Here is a 25,428-nt window from a genome sequence, read left to right as displayed (position 1 = left end):
ATGTGTATCCTTATGAAGATAATTGTCCTCTTTTTTTTTTTTTTTTTTTTTTTTTTTTTTAATTTTGAGAGAGACATCACAAGCAGGGAAAGGGCAGAGAGAGAGAAAGAGAATCCCAAGCAGCCTCCCCACTGTCGGTGCAGAGCCCAACATGAGGCTCGAGCTCACGAACCATGAGATCATGACCAGAGCCGAAGTCAAGAATTGGACACTTAACCAACTGAGCCACCCAGGCGCCCCAGAATTGTCCCCTTTAAAAATTACTCATTGTACAAATTTCAACCTAAAGTACCTTTTCATGTTAAATTTTTAACTGAGAAGCTTATCTTTACTTTTTCGGTTACATAATAACACAAATACAGAAGTGTGTACAAAATATACAACTTTTTTATTTATCACAAAGTATACACCTCTATAGCCATGAGTCATGTGAGAAATATAAGACATTGCTAACACCCAGAAGTCTCCTCTGTACCCTCCCCATCATTGTCTCCTCCCCCAAGATAACCACTGTCCTGGTTTTCATGGTAACGGCTTCCTTTTTTAATAGTTTCTGTCTCCTAAGTATACATCCCTAAACATTCGAGTTCAAATTTGCTTTTATTTTTAATATTATGGAAATGAAATCTTACATTATTATTTGTGACTGGTTTTTTTTTTGTTCAAAATTATGTGTACAAAGTTTGTGTTGTTGTATGTAGCAGTAATTCATTTTAGTTACTGTAGAGTTTTCTTATGAATACACAACACTTTGTTACTCTATCCTACTGTTCATGGATATATGGATTGTTTCCAGTTTTAAGGGTACTAAAAATGTTACCATGAACACACTTGTATGTTTAGTGATAGGTGTGCACATTCCTTTGGGGTATATACCTTGGAGTCAGATTGCTGGGTCACAGTGTATTCATGTCTTCATTTTAGTATATAAAGCCCATCTGTTTCCCATAGCGATTGTACCAATTTAAATTCCTACTAGCACTCTGTAAGAATTGCCATTGCACCACATATCACCAAAGCTTTGGTATCATCTTTTTATTACTGGCCATTTTGGTAGTTTTATAGTACTTGCTCGCTGTGGTTTTAATTTTCATTTCCAAAATGACTAATAAGGCTAATATCCTTTTCATATGTTTATTGCCTATTTGGATTATTGTATTTTGTAAAATGCCCTTTCAAGCCCTTTTTAAAAATTGATTTGTAGGAGTTCTGCACGTATCTGGATAAATGCTTTGTTCCTTATATATGTGTTCAAGCGTCTTCTGTATGACTTGCATTTTTACTCTTAATGTACAGATAATGAAAAGTTCTTGATTTTAAAGTAGTCAAAAAAAATGAATTTTTCTTCTGCATTATGATTTGTGCTTTTTGTGTCCTATTGAAGAAATCTTTCCCTTTCCCAGTATCTTGAAGATCTTCTATATGTTATCTTCTAAAAGCTGTATGATATTGCTTTTCACATTTGTATCTGCATTCCACCTGGAATTTATTTTTGTGTATGAAGTGAGGTAGAGATGAAGATTCATTCTGTTTTTCCACGTGATATCTCCTTATTCTAGTACCATACATTGGAAAGAATGTTGTATCTGTCAGGGTCCAGTCAGGAGAAAGAAACCACACCAGTTGTTTAAACAGTTTAAAGTGGGGAGAGATGCTAATTAGCTATAAAGTTGTTTGTAAAGTTGTAGGTAATTAAAAAGATAAGAGAACACTAAGGTATCATGGAAGTAACAGCCACCTCTAGCTATGGCTAGAGGAATATCATGGAAGAGGTCAGAATTATTAGGACTTGGAACCCCATGCAGCAGAAATTCAGACATCTAAAGCAGAGGATACTAACTCACTAGTGCTGGTATCTGGGGGTAGAAGAGGCAGTGAGGCTGGTTCTGCAAGTGAGGAAACTATAAACTGGGTTCAGCCACAAAGTTATAGAAAGACACTGCCACTGCTGGGAGTGAAGAAGTGTTGCTAGGTTGACACAGAAACAAGAGACAGACAGGAAGCCCATAGGAAGGGGTAAGTCCCCTTTTCTTCCTCCAGCCTTGTAGTCTCCTACAAAGCCCCCTTTTGGCAGAGCCTAACATGGAGCTAGTTGGCAAAACCAAAATGTGGTTTGCAGTCATAGCCCTGGTATTACATATTTGTGTTTAGACGGATGGGTTTGAAGCTGAAGAATCTGTTTATGGGTCATATTTCTGTTTCATTGGTCCATTGCACCAAAATTACACTATCTATGCTGTTGTAGCTTTATGATAACTTTTCATATGTGGTAGAGCAATTTTTCCCACCTTATTCTTCAGGACTGTCTTAGCAGTCTGTGGCATATGTACATTTCCATAAAGACTTTAGAACTAATTTGTCTAGTTCCACAAAAGAAAACCTTTTGGGGCTTTGATTGGAATTTCAGTGCATCTATAAATCAGGTTGGGGAGAATTGAAATTTTTATAATATTGAGTTTTCTAGTCCATGAATATGGTATGTCTCTCCATTATTTATGTCTTTAATTTCAATGTTTTTTTAGTCTTTTTATGTAGAAGTCTTGCTTACTTAGCTTTTGTTAGCTTTAATCAAAGATAATGGATATTTTTTACATTGTAAAGAATATTTAAACATTTTTTAAAATTTCAGTGCTTTTACTTAGAAATTTTTTCAAACATATATTTTCTTTATTTTTGAATGGTTTAACCCCATTTTACCAACCACTAGATTCAGTAATTATCAACATTTGCTTAATTTATTTCAACAATGCTTTTTAATGAAATATTTTAAAACAAATCTTAAATCTCATGTCACTTCACCTATATATACTTAAGTATACATTCCTAGAAAAATAGGAACATTTTATTTATAACCATAATTCCAAACCTTATGTTCCTTTTTATTTCAAAAATTACATTTTATTGGTATATTGGTTGGTATGTTCAGTTTGCTTTTAACTAACAGCATATTGGGACTTACATTTTATGTTAAGAAATTATTAAAATATTAGCTTAGCCACTAAAATTTAAAAATAATTAAAAATGACATTTCTTCCAATGACGTGAACTTTGTGTTTCTAAATTCATTATAATTTTTTGACATCAACAAAACCATACTGTTAAAAACCGACTGTGTGAATGAAACCATTCTTTTCTTTCATTTGGTGTCTTCTACATTTATAAACCTAATGAGCAACAAAATTGCCATTCTTTAATTTAAAAAAATTCTTTATTAAAAAATTCTTTATATTCCTCAGTATTCCTATTACTGAACACATATCTTTTAAGAAGTCATCAGTGGGATTAAAAGCAAGCACATTTTTGTGTGACATAGGTTGAGTTTGGGTTATCTTTTATAACTTCTTTTTGTCATAAACTATTAAAATGTAAGAAGAAGATGCAGTTGTGGATTTTTTCCCTTTGTGGTGGCTTTGAACAGAAACCTTTTTTTCATTGCAGGTGGTTCTCTTTCCCATACAATATTCATGGGTCTGTTTCTAGGAGAGGACTGTGGCTAGTGGGCCATGAAAACTTCCTAGACTTGGCAGGCTAGGCTGTGTCATGTTCACCCTCTAACATGAGAAAATCCCTATTGAAAAGACAGTGTGGCAACTTTCTTGCAGGCAAGTCATACTCCTCACAAAGATATTTGACAGCAACTGAGAGGTCTCTGTGTCTTTGCCAGCGTCTGCACTAAGGATGGAGCTAATTATAATTAATTCATGGTCTGAAGAACAATAAAATGTTCTTAAGTCAATAATAATTAGTATAAAAGGATTTTCCACCTATATTTTAACTTAGCCAATGATTATTGGTGGGGAATTGGGGTCCTAAAAGTTAGATCTTTTTCACTGGTAACAAGTATTTGAAAATAAATATGACAGCCTAATATTGAATGATGTGCCTGTTCCTTATTTCTCCTCCCTTATCAGCACCCCTGGGGATCTCCCTATTGGTCAGAATGGTCCAGGGATATCTCACCTGCTGGGGCCATTGCTATATATACTTGTTTAAACACAGAGTTAGGGGATGTTTCAGTTCATATTTAACACTTTCAGTTAAATGTAGGTATTTTGCTTCTTCTGATTAATAGTGCTATGTTAGGGTATGAGAAAAAGAACGAACCATTTCACTGCTTTGGTTTAGCTATTGTATAAGGCCTTTTTACCTTGTAATATCAGATTCACAAATTTGGGATCACTTTAGGAGGATCTTGAAAAAAAGGAAAAGGATTTCTTCTAGAGCGCCAACTCAGCAAATACCAAATTTGAATAAACATAAAAGAAAAACCAATAACCAAACATCAGAAAACTCCAGCCAGTGGAACAAATTACCTAAATATGAGAATCTTTCTTCATGAGTTTTTAGGTGGAGACAGGGAAGCCTAGAAAGTTTATTCCTCTAAATAGTGTGCAATTCTGTAAATTATGCCAAAGTACACACAAACTGTAGCCTGTTAAAATTTTGGTTAGAAAGACCAAAGAGATGTAAAAATAAATTCCTTATTCCCTAACTTACAGTGTCGTTGAACATATAAGGACTAAGGTACAAATAAGATACATTATTTAGAGGTATTTGTTGTCAGAAATTTTACCTCATAGTTTGCTATTGTTTTCTCAAGCAGACTTAATCTAAATACGAGTAAAAATAACTTTTAAGGAAATGAATTTCAAAGTGAATGCAAAGGCAATAATCTAAATATTTAGAGTCTGGTTAGGTTCTGTTATTGAGATACGTTCTTTATTGCTACAGTTGACGTAGTAATTGTAGTGTGCATAGCAAAAATAGAAGATTGCTGATTACAAGTTTATGTGAATAGAATTAGAAGAGCCTGATTTTCTCAATCTTAGTGAAACATTTTCATTATAAATTATTTATTTGCTTTGAATAGTTAAAAACCTGTATCAGAGAAAAAAAAACAAACCTGTATCAGAAACATGAACTTTAAAACTGCTAGCCCATGTGGGGAAAAAATTCTTCACATAAAATAAATGAGGAGCGTATAATTTCTTGAAGATTCTTGCTTAGTGTAGCGATAGTGATTTAAAGATGTTGTAATGTAAGGTTCTAGTGTCTCAAAATGTGTCCCCAATAAGTTTCACTCTTGTTTCATTCCAGCCCTTCTACTTTTCCATAATTTAAGCATATTTGAGGCAGTGGTCAGAGTTTCCTGGGATTAAGGGAGCTCTAGAACAAAACAACCACACCAGATCCAAAAAGCTTCCTATTTAGGTTTTGTACTCTTTTGGCTAACTATATTTCTCTGAAGAATGGCTTGTGGATTCTTCTGGCTGTTTAAAAAAGTTGAACTTGTATTCCAAACGTAGGAGAAGGACTGATATATATACTCTGGACAGATATAAGAAAGAATTATTTTTTCACAACCCTTAAAACTGTATCTTTAATACACTGTTTGCAGAATCACATGTTGATTTAAAACATAGGAAAGAAATACCTGTTTTAGTGTAACATGACTGCTCATGAAGATAATCAGGTGAAATGACAGATGCACCGTTTTATTTAGGGCATCCAGTATTCAGTAGAGAAAATAACTGACCAGTAAGTGAATTGTAGATCAAAGGATGCCTCCTTTTTTTCTGAACTGAGGAAAGTTGCCCTAAATGTTAGTTCATTATCTCTACAGCTGGGGCTTCATTAACAAGTACAGTTGGAATAACCAGGGTATTGCAGCAGCAGAGAAACTAAGCACAGCAAGCCTTTCAGTAACAAAGAAAATAAAAGAATTCCTGTGTAACAGGCTTCCACACTTATCTGTGTTCTGTGGTACTGTTTGTGCTGAACTAAAGCATCTGCTACCTCAAGTTAAGAGAGAACAAACTCAACATGGCGTGAAATTACTGCACAGCCATTCACATTCATTAGAGTTATATTGTTACCAGCCACAAGCATGACTGGCTTTTGCATGAATAATAAAATAAAACGCTGCTTTGTGAATTTTGCCTTAAAACATTGCAAGGCACAGTACTAACCTTGAGCCAAGAGTGGGTTTATCTTAGAGCAGCTTTCCTTACCACAGTAGAGTCAGGACCAATAAGAAGGCCAGCGTTGGAAAGAAGTATTGCTGTCTGAGGCCTCTCTGGAAAGGGCAATGTATTAAATGAGTTCCCTCATTCTTTAAAACTAATAATTGTTGTGTAGGCTAGCTATTTAGAAAGACACTACAATTATTAAGGTACCATTTGGCAACCACTGTAGTATTAGTTGATTCAGGCACAAGTTGCCAATGGATACTAAACGGGTCAAAGTTTGATGAGGAGTAGAACAGTGACACAATTAGAAAGGGAAAACATAGTCATTTTGCAGTGTAGCAACCTGACAGACACCTCATCCCAGTGATCAAAGATCACCAGAAATGGGGGAAACTGACATCATGTGCCTCCTAGTGTGATGCACTGAGAAGACATCACTTCTGAGTTATTCCTGTTAAAAATAAATAACCTGAATCTCATCATGAGAAAACACTACACAAACCCAAATTGAGGAGCAGTCTGCAAAAAAAAACGGGACTGTCCTCTTCAAAAATGGCAGTGTCATGAAAGACAAAGGAATGCTAAGTAACTATTCTACATTAAAGAAGTCTCAAAAGAAATTGACAACTAAATGCAATGTGTGGTCCAAAATTTTCCTTCCTTGCTATATCATTGACATTTTTATCTTCTAGTATCTAGTTATAGAAGTGGTGTAGGGGGTGCCTAAGCTTCTGACTCTTGATTTCGGCTCAGGTCATGATCCTATGGTTCGCAAGATCGAGGCCTGCGTTGGGCTCTGCGCTGGCAGCATGGAGCCTGCTTGGGATTCTCTTCTCTCTGCCCCTCTTCTGCTTGCGTGCTCGCTCTCGCGCGCGTGCTCTCTCTCTCAAAATAAATAAAGGTTGAAAAAACAAAGAACTTAAAACTTAAAAATAGAAGAAGTGGTGTGTTAAAAGGAAAAAATTATTTTTAACAGTCTGAATATATGTAATATTATATTCAGTTTCCTTCCTATTTTACTCACCAGGTTTATGTGGATTTTTAGGAGTGTTATGGACTGGGTTTTTTGTGTTTTTTTTGTTTTGTTTTTTTTTTTTTTAATATGGGACATATGCCTAATTTTCATGTCATCCTTGCACAGGGGCCATGCTAATCTCTTACATTCCAATTTTAGTCTATGTGCTGCCAAAGCAAGCATTGGGTTGGTATTTTTTAAGCAATAGTCAAGAATGTTACGTCTCTTAGTTGAATTACAGTTGAAGCTATTGAAGACTTAAAAATTATAACTCTTCATTATTTTACCAAATTTTCAGTCATTGGGAGAAAGTAGAGTCCTCATGCTGTTTAACAATACTAGAATGCGTGATATAAGAGTTTCCATGAGCACATAGGAAAAGAAGTAGTGATCACTAAGATTAATTTATAAAGTCATGGTGTTCATAAAGAAGTTTGTATAGTTTTTAGACAGGTTGGTAGATAATAGGAATGCTTCATTTTCAGGAAGGCAGTTTGATGAGTATCTGATTTCTTGTGGACAATAGGAAGAAATAAACTGAGTGATTATGGGTAATTAAATAAGTAATTAATTTTGAAGAATAATTGGATACTGGTCTCGTAGGTGGTTTCTAGTATTGTATCTGTTGCAGATCTGTTCTGTCCTGTTCTGAACTTTAATTGAATAACCTGGATAAAGGCATTGATAACCTATAGATCAGACTTTTAAATGAAACAAGTCTGGGAGAGACAGCCAAAGCATTGATGGCTGAAACAGGAACTGAAAGATAATGGTCGCCAAGAATGACAGGTAGGAATCGGCAAAATAAATCTGACAGGAATAAATTCTACAGGGATAGCCAGTCGTAGGTGATGGGTAGTAGGAGAAAAAGCTTTTTAAGATAATTCATGGGGGCGCCTAGGTGGCTCAGTCGGTTAAACATCTGACTCTTGATTTTGGCTCAGGTCATGATCTCGCAGGTTCCTGAGTTCAAGCCCCAAGTCAGGCTCTGTGCTGAGTGTGGAGCCTATTTGGGATTCTCTCTCTCTTTCCCTCTCTTTCTGCCCCTCCCACACTTGCTCTTTCTCTCTCTCTTTCTCAAAAATAAATTAAAAAAAGAGTTTAGAATCCTTTACTGAACCATTAAAAAAAAAAGATAATTCACAGAAAATCACTTGCAAAATGGCCAATTGGACATATTTTAACAAATTCAGTGCTTTGTTTCCTTTAACTAATTTGATTTAATGTGTATCATTTGGGTTCAGTCAGAAAAATGGAAACCATACTAGTCTGTCAAACATAAGGAAATGTAATTTAGGGAATTGATTTTATAGGTGTTAGAAGACTAAAGGGTAAAAAAGGGAGACACTGAGCGATTAAAAGAAGCTACAGGAAGCAGCTACCATACTAAGAGCCTTTTAAGGGGCAAAAGGGAAGCTATGTAACCTAGAAGCTACAGCCTAAGCTGGCACTCAGACTTCTGAAGAGAGGACACTGTTCGGCTATTGTCCAGCTACTGAAATCCATATTACTAAAAGATGTCCATTTATATAAGAAGCCAAAATAATTAGATTGTGTTCTTTATGTTGAACTAAATGTGATTAACATGTGAATTAACATCTCTTCCATCTTGAATTTGGTTCTGAAAATAAAGCATAAAACTAATTTGACTTTGGTTTTGTTAATCTGTACCCGCCCCCATTTTTAAAATGGCTTTACCACTAATTAGCCCTCCTACCGGAGATGTATTGCTAAGCGATCTCTCAGAAAAAGTGTTTATAACTTTAGAGAAGGATTAAAAAAAAACAAATATGGCAGATGAATTGGGTGGGCTAAACATTCTCTTTGATTATAGGTGTGTACTTTTTAAAAATCTTCTTTCTCACTGATATCTTAAACATTGTTGAGTGGATTGAGTAGTTTAAGATCAAGATAATTGTCATGCTCTGAAACATTGAAGAACAAAGTTTGGAATTGATTTCTCTTCTCTTCCTCTCCCCAAATATTGCTTCTTTAGGTCAGTAACAGATCCAAGAGATGGAAAGAGAGTAGCACTCAAAAAGATGCCCAACGTCTTCCAGAATCTGGTCTCTTGCAAAAGGGTCTTCCGGGAATTGAAGATGTTGTGTTTTTTTAAACATGATAATGTAAGTGAAATTCCTCTTTGGAATAAACTATTTCCTACGCATGCTTAATTGTGTTAATAGAGAGCAAAAGAGAGTTAAAAGGGAACGTGCAAGTTATTAAGGAGTTTGGAAACCTGAGAAAACTTAGACCCTATTTGTAAACAACGACCAAGTTTAAGTGAATTCTAAGATGTATTGACCTACAGATAAATATTAATTAATGTAAAGCAAATGTTACTATTTAGCTGAGGAACTGTACTAATATTTAACATCAAAGAGAGTGTAATATGTAGTCTGACTGATGTAAGTGGAAATAATTGGCCCCTGATTTTAAATGCTTTATTTGTTTTTAATATTTATTTATTTGTGAGAGAGCACAAGCAGGTGAGGGGCAGAGAAAGAGGGAGACACAGAGTCTGAAGCGCTCTGGGCTGTCAGCACAGAGCCCGACACGGGGCTCGAACTCAGGAGCCACAAGATCATGACCTGAGCCAAAGCCGGATGCTTAGCTGACTGAGCCACCCAGGCAGCCCTTTAAATACTTTATTTTTAACCTTTAATATTTTTAATCAGATTAACTTAAAGATGTAGGAAAAGTTTCTTCTCTTAAAAAACCATATAGCTGTTAAAGTAACATAGGTTAGCTTATTTATGGCTATATTTAAAAATGTCAAGACTCACGAGTGAATAGAATCATTGTGGTTTGAGAGATCGCTTCTCCTCAACTAATCCTGAATTAAACATTTGATACATGTAAAATTTACCTGGGGATATTAGCATTGGACTTTTAAGTTTTCAATTTCACGTGAAAAAAACTGCCTTACATTCTGCATTTGGTTTTCAGCTTACGTTATTTTAATTGCTAACAGAAAAACTTTATCAGAAATATAATAATTTCTTGTGAGTCTGACTGCTCGTTTGCACAGGAACCTTTAGAACTTTGGCCAAAGTGTAGGTCTCATTTTAAGAGGAAAATGTTTAAAAGTTTGAGGTGTGTGGTAAAACTAGGAATATCAAACAAATATATTTATTTGAAACTCCTTGCTTGGGCATATTTCATTTTGTTGATGACTTCTCTTGAAATCCGTTTTCCTTAAACTTTTTAAAAAAGTTATTGCTGTCTTTCAGTCAGTTGGAACTGCCTAAAAATGTGTTTGTTTCAGTGACTTTCAAAATACCACTTTTATGACTTGTTCCTCAAATTTTGTAAGTAATTTAGAATTATGTCTAGTGCTTGCTTATTTATTTCTCGACTTTGAGTCCCACCCCAACATCAAAGAGTACAAACCCTTATTTACATTGCTAGAAACTCAAGTAAAGGTATCCGTGGTGAAGAAATTTTTTGAAGGAGGCATTAGGAATTTGCTTACTAAGGATTTCAATGGGTTATTACACTCAGACCTATCTTAGCTTCTTTTACAAAGGAAGGATGACGCATAGTTTCCTATCTATATATATTGGTATCTTTGCTCACGCATGACTCATTGCTATAGAGTCAAAGGTAGTGTTAGGGAGTCGTGTAAGAAAAGAAACTAAATTTTAAAAAACTTTTTGTGTGTGTGCTGACTTTTTTCATTTTTTTAAATGTTTATTTTGAGAGAGTGTGAGCACAGGGAGAGGCAGAGAGAGAGGGAGAGAGAGAGAGAGAAAAAGAATCCCAAGCAGGCTCCACCCTGTCAGCAGAGCCCAACATGGGGCTCACTCTCACAACTGTGAGATTATGACCTGAGCTGAAATTCACAGTCAGTCGTTTAACTGACTGAGCCAGCCAGGCACCCCAAAACAAACTGAATTCTTGAAAATCATACCTATTAAAACATAGCAACCAATTGGAGCTCCTGAGCTCTATGATAAGAGAGTGCTCGTGACTTCTGTAGGAATATTCAAAAGTGAGACAGATAATTGGAGCTGAAGATGGCATGGCACCACTATTTTCTACATGAATTTATGCTACACTCCAAGATCTATCTCCAGAAGCATCTCAGGGCCACACACCTGGTATGTGTGGAATGCCAGTCTGAGAGGCAACTGGTGTTTGATGTAGTTAAGGCAACAAATGTTTATTAGTTGTGTCCTGTATAGAGGCAGTACTAGGTCACATGGAGGATACAGAAAAAGTTTAAAATACCCTTTTTTGAGGGATCAGGTATTTAACACTTGTTGCTATGTGTCAGGATGTATGCTAGATGCTTTCCATACATTAATTCATTTAATCCTTAACAATCTTGTCAGAGAGTGCTTGTTATCCCTACTTTGCAGAGGAGGAAACCAAAGTTTAGAGTTAAATAACTTGCTCAAGGTCAGGGTGACACAAGATTGGAGTCGAAGTTTGTCTTGCTTCAGAGCCCATGTTCATTAATTCAACAAACATTTATTCTGCATATCCTATATTCCTAAACTGCTTTAGCTTCTAGGGCTTTCTACCCTTAAGGAGTTTAGTAATGTGATAAATACTATGATTACAGTGCTTTGGGAGGACTGCCTGCGTGGTTAAGCATTAATGCAAGACAGTCTGTGTTCTGTGAGTGGCAAAAAGCTAGGCAACCAGACCTAGAAGTATATTATAATCACCAAGGTGATCCTTAAAAAGCAGATTCATGGGTCTCATCCCAGACCCACTAAATTAGAATCTCTGGGGTTGAGGCCCAAGGAGCTGCAGTTTTTAAAGCTCGTGTGAATGCTGCCACACAGCATTATGCTACCATAATATTAAGAAAAAGAGAAATTGTTGTGAGCTTAGAAGCTCAAATATGCTTTAAACGTGGTGGAGGTAAACTTTAAGATGAGCCTTTTGAGATTAAGATTTGATTGAAAGAAGAGGAAAGGAATGCCATGATGAAAATGGCATTTAGAAAGATTAACCTGGCCACTGTAGGAAGGTTGGATTTTAATTTGTGTGTCTTTTAATGTGTCAGGGACTAGCTACAAAGCCCTGGAGGCTTTGGATTTTCTTTTGAACAGAACCTTCAAAGTCACTATATCAGGGATGCCTGGCTGGCTCAGTCAGAAGAGCATGCAACTCTTGATCTCGGGGTTGTGAGTTCAAGCCCCACGTTGGGCATAGAGCTTACTTTAAAAAAAAAAAAAAGTCACATATGAAATTCATTGATTTTAGGTGATCTGATTGAGATACACACACGCACACACACACACACACACACACACACACACACACACACACACTTTTTTTCTTAAAGGACAGGTGGTTCATCGTCTTAAAGATAGATTCACCTTGATGTAGCAACTTAGGGAAACATTAATGGGTTTAACTTTCTAAAGATTGTTGTTTAGGCTTATCACTAGAGTCTAGGCAGAATCTGAACTGTTATAAAATCTGGCAAAAATATTCTCTATTTCACCCACCTATGCACTGGTGCGCATGTACGTGAATGACATAATTGTCATATTACCATCATGGAAAGGGCATGATTGAGTTTTTCAATTTTGTACTCCTTTGAGAATCTGATGAAAACTGTGAATCCTCTTTTGGAAGAATGCACATACACAGAATATTTATGTAATTTGAGGCTTTCACTAGTCCTCTAAAGCCCATTCAGAGCCCCCTTAGGGTCCATTGATTCCTGGGAAGATCCCCAGCAATACAGATCTGGGGCTTTTTCTTGTCCTTAGGCAATACCACTAAGTATGCAGTAGACAGGCAGTCTCTTTGAAGAATGAGTAAGTGAAAGTGACAGCAAAAAAAGAAATCTCTGAGTCTGGAATGATAACCTCAGTGATCTCTCTCTTGGAGTTACTTTTTCCCAGTCTTTTAATTCTGGAGTATTCTTGAGGGATAGAAAAGACAAAGAGGAGGTAGTGGAGGCGAAGAAGAATGATTTGTTTTTCTTTGTATAATCTGATCTAACTCAGACAGGGCCTCGGGTTCATAAGTAGGGTAAAGAATCATACCAGTGTGGGACCAGTAGGACCCTTCTCTAAATGTAGACATGCTGTTTAGCTGTAGACATTATTAATGCTAGTATTTCTGTTACTGAGGAGTGAAAAGCCAAAGCATGCTGTAGACTGGATTACTTTGCAGTGGATTTGGAAAATTTTGTTTGCTGTCTGCCTAAAATTTGTGGTTCTGGGCAGATTCTTAATGTATTTAAAATAACACATTCTCTTGTGTCCATGAATTAGAAAACTCAGTTTGGTTAATCTGCATGTTCTCCCGACACTGACTATATATTCAATGTAATCCCAGTCAAAAACCCAGCAGGGTTTGTATGTATGAGTGTGAGGAAATTGACAAATATTCTAAAGTTTATAGAGATTGAAAAGGCCTAAAATACTCAAGATCGTCTTGAAGAAGTTGAACAAAGTCTGTTCCACAACAAATATGTAAATTAATTAAAAGTAAATTGTAGACTTACATGTGAAAGGTAAAATAATAAAGTTTCTGTAATAAAACAGGAAAATATCTTCTCAAGACTTTGAGATAAAGATTTCTTAATGAGGCAAGTAAAGCATTAACCATTTAAAAAAAAATGGCTAAACTGGACACCATTGACCTTAAAAATTAATGCTCATCAAAAGTTGAAGAGAATGAAAAGACAGACCTCAGACATATATTCAACAAAAAACTTGTTTTCAGAATATATTATGTAATAGACAACTATAAATATTTAGAATTTGAGAAGACCATTAGAAATAAATATTTTACTTGACATTTTTGGACTGCAAATTCTGTATCTAAACATCACATATCTTATAAATTTCTTTTTTTTTAATTTTTTTAATGTTTATTTATTATTGAGAAACAGAGCATGAGCAGGGGAGGGGTAGAGAGAAGGGGAGACACAGAATCAGAAGTAGGCTCCAGGCTCTGAGCTGTCAACACAGAGCCTGACATGGGGCTTGAACTCAAAAATCGCGAGATCATGACCTGAGCCGAAGTTGGATGCTTAACCAACTGAGCCACCCAGGCGCCCCATAAACATCACATCTCTTAAAAAGAGCTTCTACAGATCAAGAATTTTTGCCCATTAGTAAAAGACTTAAGAATTTCACAAAAGAGAATAAGCAGTGGCTAATAAGCATATGACAAAGTGTTCAAAGTCGTTAGTCATCAGAGAAAGGTAAATTAAACCATGGTGAGATATTAATATACCCACCAGATTGGCTAAAATCAAAAAGACTGAAAATACCTAGTGTTGACAAGAATGTAAATCAGCTGAACTTCTTAACATTGCTGCTAAGAGTATAAATTTGTAAAACCACTTGGGAAAACTGGCAGTTTCTACTAAAGCTAAACACACATCTACCCAGTGATCCAGCAGTTATACTCCTTGGTATACTCAGGACAAACCACATGTCCACCAAAAGACATGTACGAGAGTATTCATGGCTGCTTTTTCATAATACCGAGAAATTGGAAACAACCCAAATGTCTGCTGGCAGTACTCTGGATAAGTACATTGTGTTATATTCCACTCACACAATGGTGTACTACACATCAATAAAAAGGACGAACCGTTGATCCACACATCAACAGGGATGAATTTCATAGGCATAACAGTAAATGACAAAAGTCATAAACAAAAGTGGAAACATGATGGTGGAAAATTAGTGATCGCCAAGCTCTGCCATCTACATTTGACAGACGTAGAGCTTGCCTTTGCCATCTTCAGGGCACTTTGGAAAGGAGAACTGAGATTTGAGTCATTCTTTATGATTTAATTTGTATAAAAGTTCAAGGATAGGCAAAACGAGTCTGTGGTGATGGAAACGAAAATGGTGGTGACCTCTGAGCAGGGGTGGGTTTTGACTAGAAAGGAACAAGGGGACCTTCTGAGATGTTGAAATGCTTAACTTCTTGATCAAATTTTAACCGTGGAGTAGAAATTCATCATATTACATACTTTGTGTAAAATTAATCAAATTATACACTTAGGATTTTCATACTTTATATTATAACTCTATTAAAAATAATAGTAATTACATAGTCACTACCTTAAAGAACTTAAAATCTGCTGGGGGTGAGAATGGGGAAGGGAAAATTCTTTTGCTTAAACATGGGATTTAATGAAGAGTTAAATATCTAGTTTTTGTGATCTTAACTAGATTAGGATTATTTATAGCAGTTTTATTGATAAAGGACTAAGAAAAAGAAGCCATGTACACCTCATGTAACCAATGTATAGTAAATCTTAACATCACAGGTTAAAATTCTAAAAAACAGCCACTATAACGGGCTTTTGTCGAGTTCTTAAAAGATCTGAGAAATGTGCTGAGACACTGTTTGGTAATGCCCATTATTTAAGGATGTATTTTAGTTCATTTTTTAATTAGACAAGTCTGCTTACCTTTTTTTTTTTTTTTTTTTGTATTTGAAATCCTTTGAAGAGTTGGTGGTATTTTGGGATACTTTGACTCTTTACAAGTCAAAGTCTTTACAAGCGTCCTCCTATTTACATCATAAGGCTAATCCCACACACTTTATTCCCACAAATAATAGTGGGGTTATAGAGGGACTCAGGCTATTTATATAGGGAGTCAGGCATGAAGTCTGGAGTTTGAAACTGCTACTATTCCTTCTCACTTATTTACATCACTTCTGAGATTCCTGGATCATTTCTGCTTATTTAAGCATTGTTTTTGACCCCTGGAAATAACAGTGGATGCCGTTTTCTGATAAGCATTTTGAGATAAAATAACGATAATATAAAAAACAGGAGTTTAAAAAATTCCAAGCAGAGTTTAAAATATTGTATCTTTGAAGCTAACAATCCCAGCTAAATGCTTTAGTGCAAATGTCTAACCCTGTTTTATATGGCTTTTCTACAAAAAGCCTCATCAAATCTGGAATAAGAAAGCCTCATTCTTCTCCATCAGGCTTTAAAATGTATGGTTGTCACTTTCTCTAGATAACCTCTAATTATAGCAGATAGATTTGAAGTGTAAAATAGCTTTGTCTAATGGACGCTGTCACTCATTGCATTCTGCTTTCCCCCAAGACAGAATGTATTTGTTCAGATACAGAGCTGAGAGTCCGAAAGATGTCAGGTAAAACACTAATTTCTAACTGTCGTCTTCAAGCATCATCAAATATTCATGTTAAAAATTGTTCTATCACATAATGAGAAATGAATTTGCGTGAATTTGTGACACTAGCTAATTATAGGGTTTTAAACTTATAGGAATGAAATAATTTATCTTTCATATGATAAAAATTATGTTTTGAAGAAACTGGAAAATCTGTTATCTTTCATCTGTACCAAGATTCTAAGTATAAACATTTTAATTCAGAAAGGAAAGATCAAGATTCTTTATAAAACATATTAACTATTTTCAAACTTTTAAGTGTAACTGGCTTTAAAGTGTGAGTAAAGACTTTTTCATTACAGGAGGTTTTAGTTTACATTTAGAATTTTAAAGTGACAAATGCTTGGCTGAGAAAAAAAACCAATGAGCAGAGTTTCTTCCACATATAAATTGCAAGGGGAAAAGAAAAAGAGGAGAAATCTGTAGGTTAAAACTTAAAACACAAATCAACCATCATATGTAAATCTTATTTAGCTCCTGATTTAGACTAGAAAACTTTAAGAAAGAAAAGAAAATTAGAAATTTGAGGACTGGATGTTTGGTGGTATTAAAAAGCATAACATTTTTAGATCTGATAATTGTATTTTTGAAAAGTTTTTGTCTTTGGGGCACCTGGGTGGCTCAGTTGGTTAAGCGCCCAACTTCAGCTCAGGTCACGATCTCCCAGTTTGTGAGTTTGAGCCCCACATTGGTCTCTCTGCACTCCCCCAACTCTCACGTGCACTTTATCTCTCTCTCAAAATAAACATTTTTTAGAAATCTAAAAAAATAGGGGTGCCTGGGTGGCTCAGTCAGTTAAGCATCAGACTTCAGCTCAGAGCATGATCTCATGGTTCTTGAGTTTGAGCCCCACATCAGGCTCTGTACTGATGGCTTGGAACCTGGAGCCTGTTTCAGATTGTGTGTCTCCTTATCTGCCCCTCCCCCACTCGTGCTCGCACGTGCTCGCTCGCTCTCTCTCTCTCTCAAAAATAAGCATTAAAAAAAATTGTTTTTTTAATCTAAAAAAATAAAATAAAAGTTTTTGTCTTTTAGTGGTACTGATGTATGGCTGAAATAGGTCTGGTATTTGCATCAGAATTATGTAGGGAGAGTAGAAGATAAAGACAGATGAAACAAGAATGGCCATATGTAGAAACTAAGGCCGGGTATTGATTCCATGAGCATTCTTGATACTATACTGTGCAGTTTTAAATATTTGAAATTCTCCATAATAAAAAAATTGTTTTTCTTAAAAAATTTGTACCACGCAATTTATTTCCCGTTTTTTGGGTTTTGTTTTTTTTTTGTATTGGTAACCATGAATTTTATTTTGTGGACATCTACTGTGGCATGCATCTGTACAAACCTTTTAGGCAGTGACAATTTATTTCCTGTTAAATAACTTCTACATCCTTTGAGCCTGGTATTTCTCATTAGTTAGATAGGTTCAGATTCTTAAGTGTGACATCATAGATGGGACTTACAAGAATAGCTGGACAGCTGGTAGGGGAAGAAAGCCTATTTGTTATGTTTCAAAGGCAGAAGTGACATTGGTAGTATGCTGCTTTTATAAAGGACTTGAATTTCAGATGCCTTCAAGTCTTTTTTCCACCCTGGTGTCTTCTTTTTTTGTACTTGGAATAAAATCCAAAATGCTTAACAAAATTTAAAGCGATTCTATATGATATATCCCCTGCCTTCCTCTTCTGTTTTATCCTAGTCTATTTTCCTCCCACCCTCTATGTTCCATAAGCACTGGCATTTCTGTTTCTAGAATTTGTCTGCTTCCTTCTTGCTGAATTCAGTGCCTTTATATTACCTACTCATTGCCTGACCAACTCCTATTCAGCCTTCAACTCTTAGCGTTAAACTCAAGGGAAACTTTTTCTCCCCATTCCTCTGGACTTTTTCTCTTCAAATAATAGATGTCATAATTACATAGTTGTGTAACTGTTTGCTTGCTTGCTTGTTTGTTTAATGCTTTCCTCTCCACTTATCATGAGAGCAGGGATGATAGTCAGTATAACTGGAGGGCCTACCCCTATGCCTGCCAGGTAGAATGTACTTAGTAAACATTTTTTTGAACAGAGGAATAAAGAAATGAATGGTAGGTATGGCTCCTCATGCTCTTAGAGCAACACTGGTTGTTAAAAATAGGGCATTTCTTTTCAACACACTCTCCGTGAAGGGGTCTGGTAGCTCATTTTAGTTGAGATTGAAGTATCTTTTACATGATAAGTTTACAAACCCATCTTAATATTCAGGACTGTTTCTTGACTGGCAAATTTAGTTAATCTCAGTGGACAATTGTAACTAAGTCTTAAGTCATTAAAGAGTTAATAGTATTTACTTGCATTTATGTCATTTTGCTTCCTTTTTAGTTCTCTAAATTTGACTTTTTTTTTTTTTTCCCTTTTCTTAGGTACTCTCTGCCCTTGACATACTCCAACCTCCACACATTGACTATTTTGAAGAAATGTATCCTAACCAGGGAATGTGAAAGAAGGGGACAATTTTTTATTAATTTGTTCTTCTAGCACCTTTTGGGGTTCATGCTTTAAGGCGTATAAAATCTCATCCTTGCAAAGGTGGTTGAGTACCTGGAACCAGGTAATTTTGAAATCCCAAGTATCTGGCAGAGAGCAGTATTATCAATATATCCTGAACGGTGATACCATAAAACAGTACTTAATCTCCACACAGCCTTATGAGATAGGTTATTACCATCCCCATTTTGCAGATGAAACCAGTGAGGCAGCTGTGTTGTGTGGAACTCAAGAAAGTGCTCTTGTTGCTATATAACAACTGCCTGTCAGTTAAGAAGATACTACTGCCCTTTTTTTCTGCAACTTGGGATAAGGTGAAAATTAAAGAGATAATGTAAGTCCGATGTCCCAAGTTCTTTGGAATGTGGTGGTGGTGGCAATGGTGATAGTCATAACTTACAAAAGTTTTTATCATATGAGTTTATTTAATCCCTATGACAACCATCTGGGAAAGATAGGATTCTTCCCACTTTACAGAAAAGGAAATTGAGGCACCAAAGATTTAAAAACAAAACAAAACAAACAAAAAAAAACTTGACCAAGATCACAGAGCTAGTAAATATTGAGACTGAGGTTCAATTCCAGACAGTCTGACTCTGTGGTCTTTATTTCAACTCCTACCTATATGATACTCTCAGGATAGAGGCATTAACATTATATTACTACTGTTAACGTGTAAAAATAGTATGTCAGGTATCATGGATAATAATAAACTGTAAAATAATGCCTAGTTATAGCTCCGGGGACTGTGCATGGAAAAAAAAAAAATTGGGACATAGGTTAGCCCTAGGCAAAGCATCACCATTTACCATTCTGCATGTAACTTGGTAAAACTTTAAGTGAAAGACAGGGAATCCTAAATCCTTGAATTCGGTGAGCTTGTGATAGTGCAATTTATTCACTTTAGGCTTTTAATTAACACCAGGTCTATGACTTAGAATGGAAACCAGTATAAAAGCATGATACTTTTTCTGACTTAGCAGTGAGATAAAAATGTCATTCTTACACAGGTGGCAGGTAATTCTGTACTAGACAATTGTCTTTGATAATTTCCTTAGTAACTGGGACCAGTTAAGAACTTCCCTAAGGGAAAGAGAATGGCTGAGCTGACTGGGGAATTGGGAAACATTATGAAGTGATAGAATTGTCATCGATCACCACTGCTGGGATGTTTTGATCTGATAAACCAAAAGCTCTTGAATGCTGTAATCTTCGGTGTTGCTTCAACCCACAGATCTTTTATGGAACTAACAAAGGCTTAACTCAGTGGACTTGGGGTGCTCCAACCCTGAACACTCCAAAGAAAGGACTGGGTCTTGACCAGCTCCTGGCTGATAAGAGTGTCCTTGTATACCTGAGATCTTGGGCCAGGTTGGATGGTTCTGACATACGCTTTTTTAAAAAGTACAGAATTATCCTAAGGATAGATGACTTGAGAATGTATGTTCTTTCTTCCTCAGCTACAGATCAGTAGTAGCAACTGTGGAGAAAGCGTTGATGATTCCATTTCATAGACTTCCTGAAATTACCCAGCTCCTCGCTGAAGAAGGGAACTAGTGGGAGTGGGGCCATACTTGTGTCATTCATCAGAAGTAACTTCTGTACCTGGTCAGGAGTCACCTACTTTATCCTTTTAGTTAGCGGGAAAGGAGCCTACTTATTAGAAGGCATTCCTATGAATGTGTAATGCTATTTCTGCCTGTTTGGAAATGAGGTTGCTGACAACAAACCTTGAAATTAGAAGAAATCTTTATTAAATAAGAATTTTATTGTATTACAGGTTGTGTCATGGGTCCCCAGATCACCCTCAGGTTCCGTGATTTGCTGAAAGAACTCACAGGATCCAGGAAGGATCTACTTGGCTACAGTTTATTACAGCAAAATGATACAGATTAAATCAGCAAAGGAGAAAGGTATACAGGCAGAGTCCAGGAGAAACCAGGCACAAAGTTCCAGTTGTCCTCCCAGTAGAATTGTACAGATCTTGCTTAATTCTCCCAGCAACAATGAATGACAATACAGGCAAATGTTGTCAACCAGAGAAGCTCACCAGATCCTTAGTGTCCAGGGCTTTTATTGGAGGTCAGTCAGGTTGGCCCAGAGCAGGCACAGGGCTGACCATAGCTGCTCAGTCTCCAGCCCTCTTCCTTTTTCCCCCACCCAGAGGTTAAACTAATACCGCCGCCCCAAGGCTCCAGGCAAACAAAAACAGGTGTCACCATAAATCACATTGTTAGCATAAACTATCTGGTGTGACCAAAGCCCCAGGTATACTAAGATGCTCTTATGAGGCAGGATATTGCAAGACCTCAAAGGTTATTTCCCAGGAGCTGGTCATGAGCTAGTCCTAAAGACTTTTGGGACGTATAGGATTTGGGCACCCCAGATCTCTGCTGAGTTAACCCTTTATTGCACATAAGCCATCTGTGGGGAAAGAATGTGTTCAAATAAGATAATTGGCATGTATGGATATATTTAATAAAATGCCAGATATATTAGATTCTCTTCACTGAACATTTAGCTAGTTCATAATATTCATTTTGTGTCTTACAGTTTAAGCATGAATTGTTTATATCAGGCATTAATTTTTTTTGTACTTGGGTTTGTCATTCTTTTAAAAACCTTCTGTGTGCTTCTGTAAGCTAGTGGTTCTCAATCATTCATCATTATTGACCATAATTGGACTCTGGGAGATCCTTGAATCATTATTATTTAAGATCCTTGCAGAGCAGAGGAAAAGTTAGCATAGTTATGGTTTAAAACCATGAGTGACATGGGGTGCCTGGGTGGCTCAGTTGGTTGAGCGTCTGACTTTGGCTCAGGTCATGATCTCCAGGTTTGTGAGTTTGAGCCCCGCCCGCGTCAGGCTCTGTGCTGACAGCTCAGAGCCTGGAGCCTCCTTCGGATTCTGTGTCTCCCTCTTTCTCTGTCCCTCCCGCAATCATGCTCTGCCTCTCTCTCTGTCTCTCTCTCTCTCTCTCTCTCTCTCAATAATATAATAAATAAATGTTAAAAAATTTTTTTTCTAAACTATGAGTGACATAGATAGTATAGTACCTGTTGGTGGCTAATTTCAGCCCATTTCATTAGTTGGCAGAATGTTTCTGTGAAATTTCGCTCTCCGGAATTGTTCATGAATGTTTAAAAGTCTTTGCTGTAAAATATTTGCAGAACCATCTGGTGTACCATTTACTTAAATGTTTTAATTTATTTTTTTAAGGTTTTTTTTTTTGTTGTTTTTAGTAATCTCTACACCCCATGTGGGGCTTGAACTCACAACCCTGAAATCAAGAGTCACATACCCCCAACTGAGCCAGCCAGGTGCTCCTAAAAGTTTTACTTTTTTATTTAATTTTTTACCTTCAAGTTAAACAATTGACACCTGTTGCTTTCATTGTCATTAGTTGGCTACAGAAGAATCTTTCAAACCTAAACCTCACTTATTCTTGTTTCCTGTTTAATTTTTAGCTATATGTAGAATCATGCACAGAATATAGGTGTTTTCCAGTGGTGGTGCTATTTGGAAAACACTGAATCCTTTTACATAAAAAGGAGTCATTCCTGTAGCTGCCCCAGGATTATAAAGACTCTTAGGAAGGCATGACTTAGCCTGGAGTACAGGATACTAAAAATCTGTGTTTTAGAAGAGCTAGTAAATGGAAATATAAGAAATGCCTTAATTATATATAAGCTCTACTTTCGGTGACTCTTTTAATATCAATATGAAGTTTTTGTTGTAGCCAAAGCAAAAAAAAATTCCTTCTGTTTCCCTCTGAAAAATAAGAAACCTTACTACCAAAACACAAAAATATTGAAGATTAATAATATCTCAAGCTAGTATTTGATTTCAGCTTAATGTATTATTCATCTGTGTCAGCAGCTCCCTCTGTAGTATCTGAAAAACATGGCATACGCATTACACATGGTTTTAGACATTTTTTTTTTAATTGGAGGATTGTGTCTTTGCAGATTTTAGAATGGATAATATTTTGAGTTTTAAATGTATGATCATGGAATTGTGCTTTGAAGATACTTTTTGAGGTCTGTTTGAGGCTCTGTCATTTTAGGTAAGTTCTTAGTATGTTGCTATGCATCTAATGGATGTTTTAATATTTAAAGTTGATAAAGGAATCAGTTCATAGAGTCAGAAGTATATATTTATCATATTATAATTTAATCTTCCACTGTACATACAGAGCCACATCATTGCACTTTTTTCTAAGATTAAAAACTTGGGATGTTACGTTGCATATGTAACTGTTAGTACAGAAACATTTTAAATTAGAAGATCTCTTTGATTGAATAGTTCATATCATTTTAGAAAATCTGAGGTCTATGAACATTTTGATGTAATCAGATATATAATAAGAGTATAAGCATATACTGTTACGCAGTTAATCCTGTTTTTTCCTGAAACTGTGAAAAAGTGATTACATCAGTGCCCACCAAAAATTTGGCCTGAGTTTTCAAAGACCGTGCATCTTTAGATAGCTCCTTAAGCAACTTTGAAAAAGACAATGTCTGGACTATAACTGTTTACAAATCTACCTACAGGATGCAACAGATTTAGCATGAATCATATATGGAAGGAACAATAAATTCTACCATGATCTCTGCATCTTGTAGCTTTTCTGTTTTCGTATTTTTAAAATCTAATAATTAAGAAAAGTTCTGTATTTTTTTAACTGAACTTTTAGCCGTTAAAGGATTGCATTATTCCTTTTGCACTTTGAGTTTCTATTTGGAAACCTGTATGAAAACACTTCGGCACTTAATTACTTTGAGCCTACTGAAATTTAACCCAAGAGAAACCAGTTGTAATTATTTGATTGAAAATCATTATTTATCGTCCTTCAGTCAGGAATCTGAATTGTATACATAAACATGCCCTTTCCTAGAAAGTACTGGATGCCTGCTGGATTGGAAACAAAAATTTGGCTTGCTTTGGGAAAAGTTTATTTTGAACTTGACACATAGTGAAACATTATCTTAGTGTTTTACGGAGGAGAATATGGGCAGAGCAGGTTATCTGCATTAGAAGCAATTTCGGCCTAAAACCAGTGGAAAGGAGCAGTCTAATAGGGTGTCCATGTGTCCTGGTTTGCAAGGATTCCCGGATTTTACCTGATGTCCTCGTATAATTATTAATTAACAAGTTCCTCCTTTTACTTTCACAAGTGTCCCTATTTGGATAATAGGTTTGGCTTATGCAGGCATTGTTTAAACAGGAATCTCTTGTCATAAATGCAGCGAGGGAGCCTACATGCCCATTTGACCAGTTGAGAACCCTTGGTAGGAGTAATGTAGTTTTGGGCTCCCAGATGCAGCCATTCAATTTTAACTGACAGTATTTGTATACTGTATTTTATAGGAACATTTTGTAATTTAAAGAATACACAATACATGATTGCTTGGTGCTGTGAAACAGCTCTATAACCCTCAGAGAATCCTAGGAGTCTGTGAAGAGCTAAGAACAAACAAAATGAAATATGTATTTGCATATGTAAGTGCACTCTTACTCTGCATCAGACAGTACCAGCAAGGAACAGAAATCTGCATCCTAGGAGCTTTGAAGATTCTCATATGGTTAGAATTCCCTCTTCATTTATTCCGTAAACAAAAGCATCAACTATGTGCCTAGAACCAGAAATTTTTTTTCTGTTTTGCTCACTATTGTGTTCCCAGCTCTTAGAACAATGCCTGACATATAGTAGGTGCTAAATAAGTGTTTGTTAATTGAACGAATAAAATAGTCTCTTAGTGGAAACTAAAAAGTTCCCAAGCTGAATTGCTTGAAAAGCATTTAATGATTTAAAACAAAAACAAAACCTGATGCTTTTACCCACTGTCACCAATTCTGGCTCCTTACCTCTGAAGCCCAAAAGGGAAAATAAAGGAAAAGTTAGCAGAACAATCCAGCTGAATTCCTGACTTTAATTGCCACTTAGTATCTAGTCAGCCTTATTTATTCATTCAGCCAAATAATTAACACTACTTTGGTTTTTTAAGAAAAAAATTTTAATGTTTATTTATTTTTGAGAGAGAGAGAGATACAGTGTGAGCAAGGGAGGGCCAGAGAGAGAGGGAGACAAGAATCCGAAGCAGGCTCCTGTGCTGACAGCTCGGAGCCCAGTGTGGGCCTCCAGCCCACAAACCACAAGATCATGACCTGAGTCGAAGTCAGATGCCCAGCTAACTGAGCCACCCAGGCACCCCTAGCACTACCTTTTACATAATAACATTGTACCAATCTCTGTGGAAGGTGCAAAGATGAATCGTGTATTTGTTTAATTTTTTTTTTATTTAGTGTACCAGGCACTGTTCTAAATACTTGACCCTTATCTCCATTTTACAGATGAAGAAACCGTAGCTCAGAGAGGTAAATAACTCATCCAGGTTCACTTAGAAATGACGGAGCTGGGATTTGAACCCATACTGACTGGTCTTAGTGGGCTGGGAGTGCTCTTAACTCAGTGCTGCCTCCTAGCACTTTCCTTAAAAGGAAATATAGTCTGTGGAGTGAGATAAGATATAAAGAAATAACCATCAGATGTGGTAGAAAGTGCCAAAAGAATATGGATAGGTGGTGTGGAACTGTAAAAGAAGAGATTGCTTCAGGCAGAAAAAAACAGTAAGACTTAATGGAGAAAATGACATTTCAGACAAATTTTGAAAGATGAGGATTTGGACAGGTAGCATTGAGATGGATGGATATTCCAGATGGAGAGACTAAGTTCAGGAGTATCATTTAGGGAATGGCAAATCCA

The 25,428-nt window shown here is 36.2% G+C and overlaps 1 protein-coding gene and 1 non-coding gene across 3 annotated transcripts in view; one reads left to right on the top strand and one right to left on the bottom strand.

The window, feature by feature from the left end:
- The window catches only part of NLK (nemo like kinase), a 167,123-nt gene that overhangs the window by 87,463 nt on the left and 54,232 nt on the right, over positions 1-25,428 (top strand). For both annotated transcript variants that reach the window (XR_015243973.1, XM_025916968.2), the window contains exons 2-3: positions 8,981-9,110; positions 18,538-18,593. Coding sequence is in view for 1 of the 2 variants with exons in the window: in XM_025916968.2 (XP_025772753.1) it covers positions 8,981-9,110; positions 18,538-18,593 (186 nt within the window). In the remaining variant the exon portion in view is untranslated. The remainder of the gene's footprint in view (positions 1-8,980; positions 9,111-18,537; positions 18,594-25,428) is intronic.
- Positions 7,066-7,167, bottom strand: LOC112855826 (U6 spliceosomal RNA). The gene has a single exon (XR_015244426.1). It is a non-coding gene; the product is annotated as a U6 spliceosomal RNA (small nuclear RNA).

Source organism: Puma concolor, chromosome E1, assembly GCF_028749965.1.
Source record: "Puma concolor isolate L17-30 chromosome E1, mPumCon1.1.hap2, whole genome shotgun sequence".
Lineage (NCBI taxonomy): Eukaryota > Metazoa > Chordata > Mammalia > Carnivora > Felidae > Puma > Puma concolor.
Note: the sequence above shows the minus strand (reverse complement) of the source record. Positions and strands in the feature narration are given on the sequence as shown.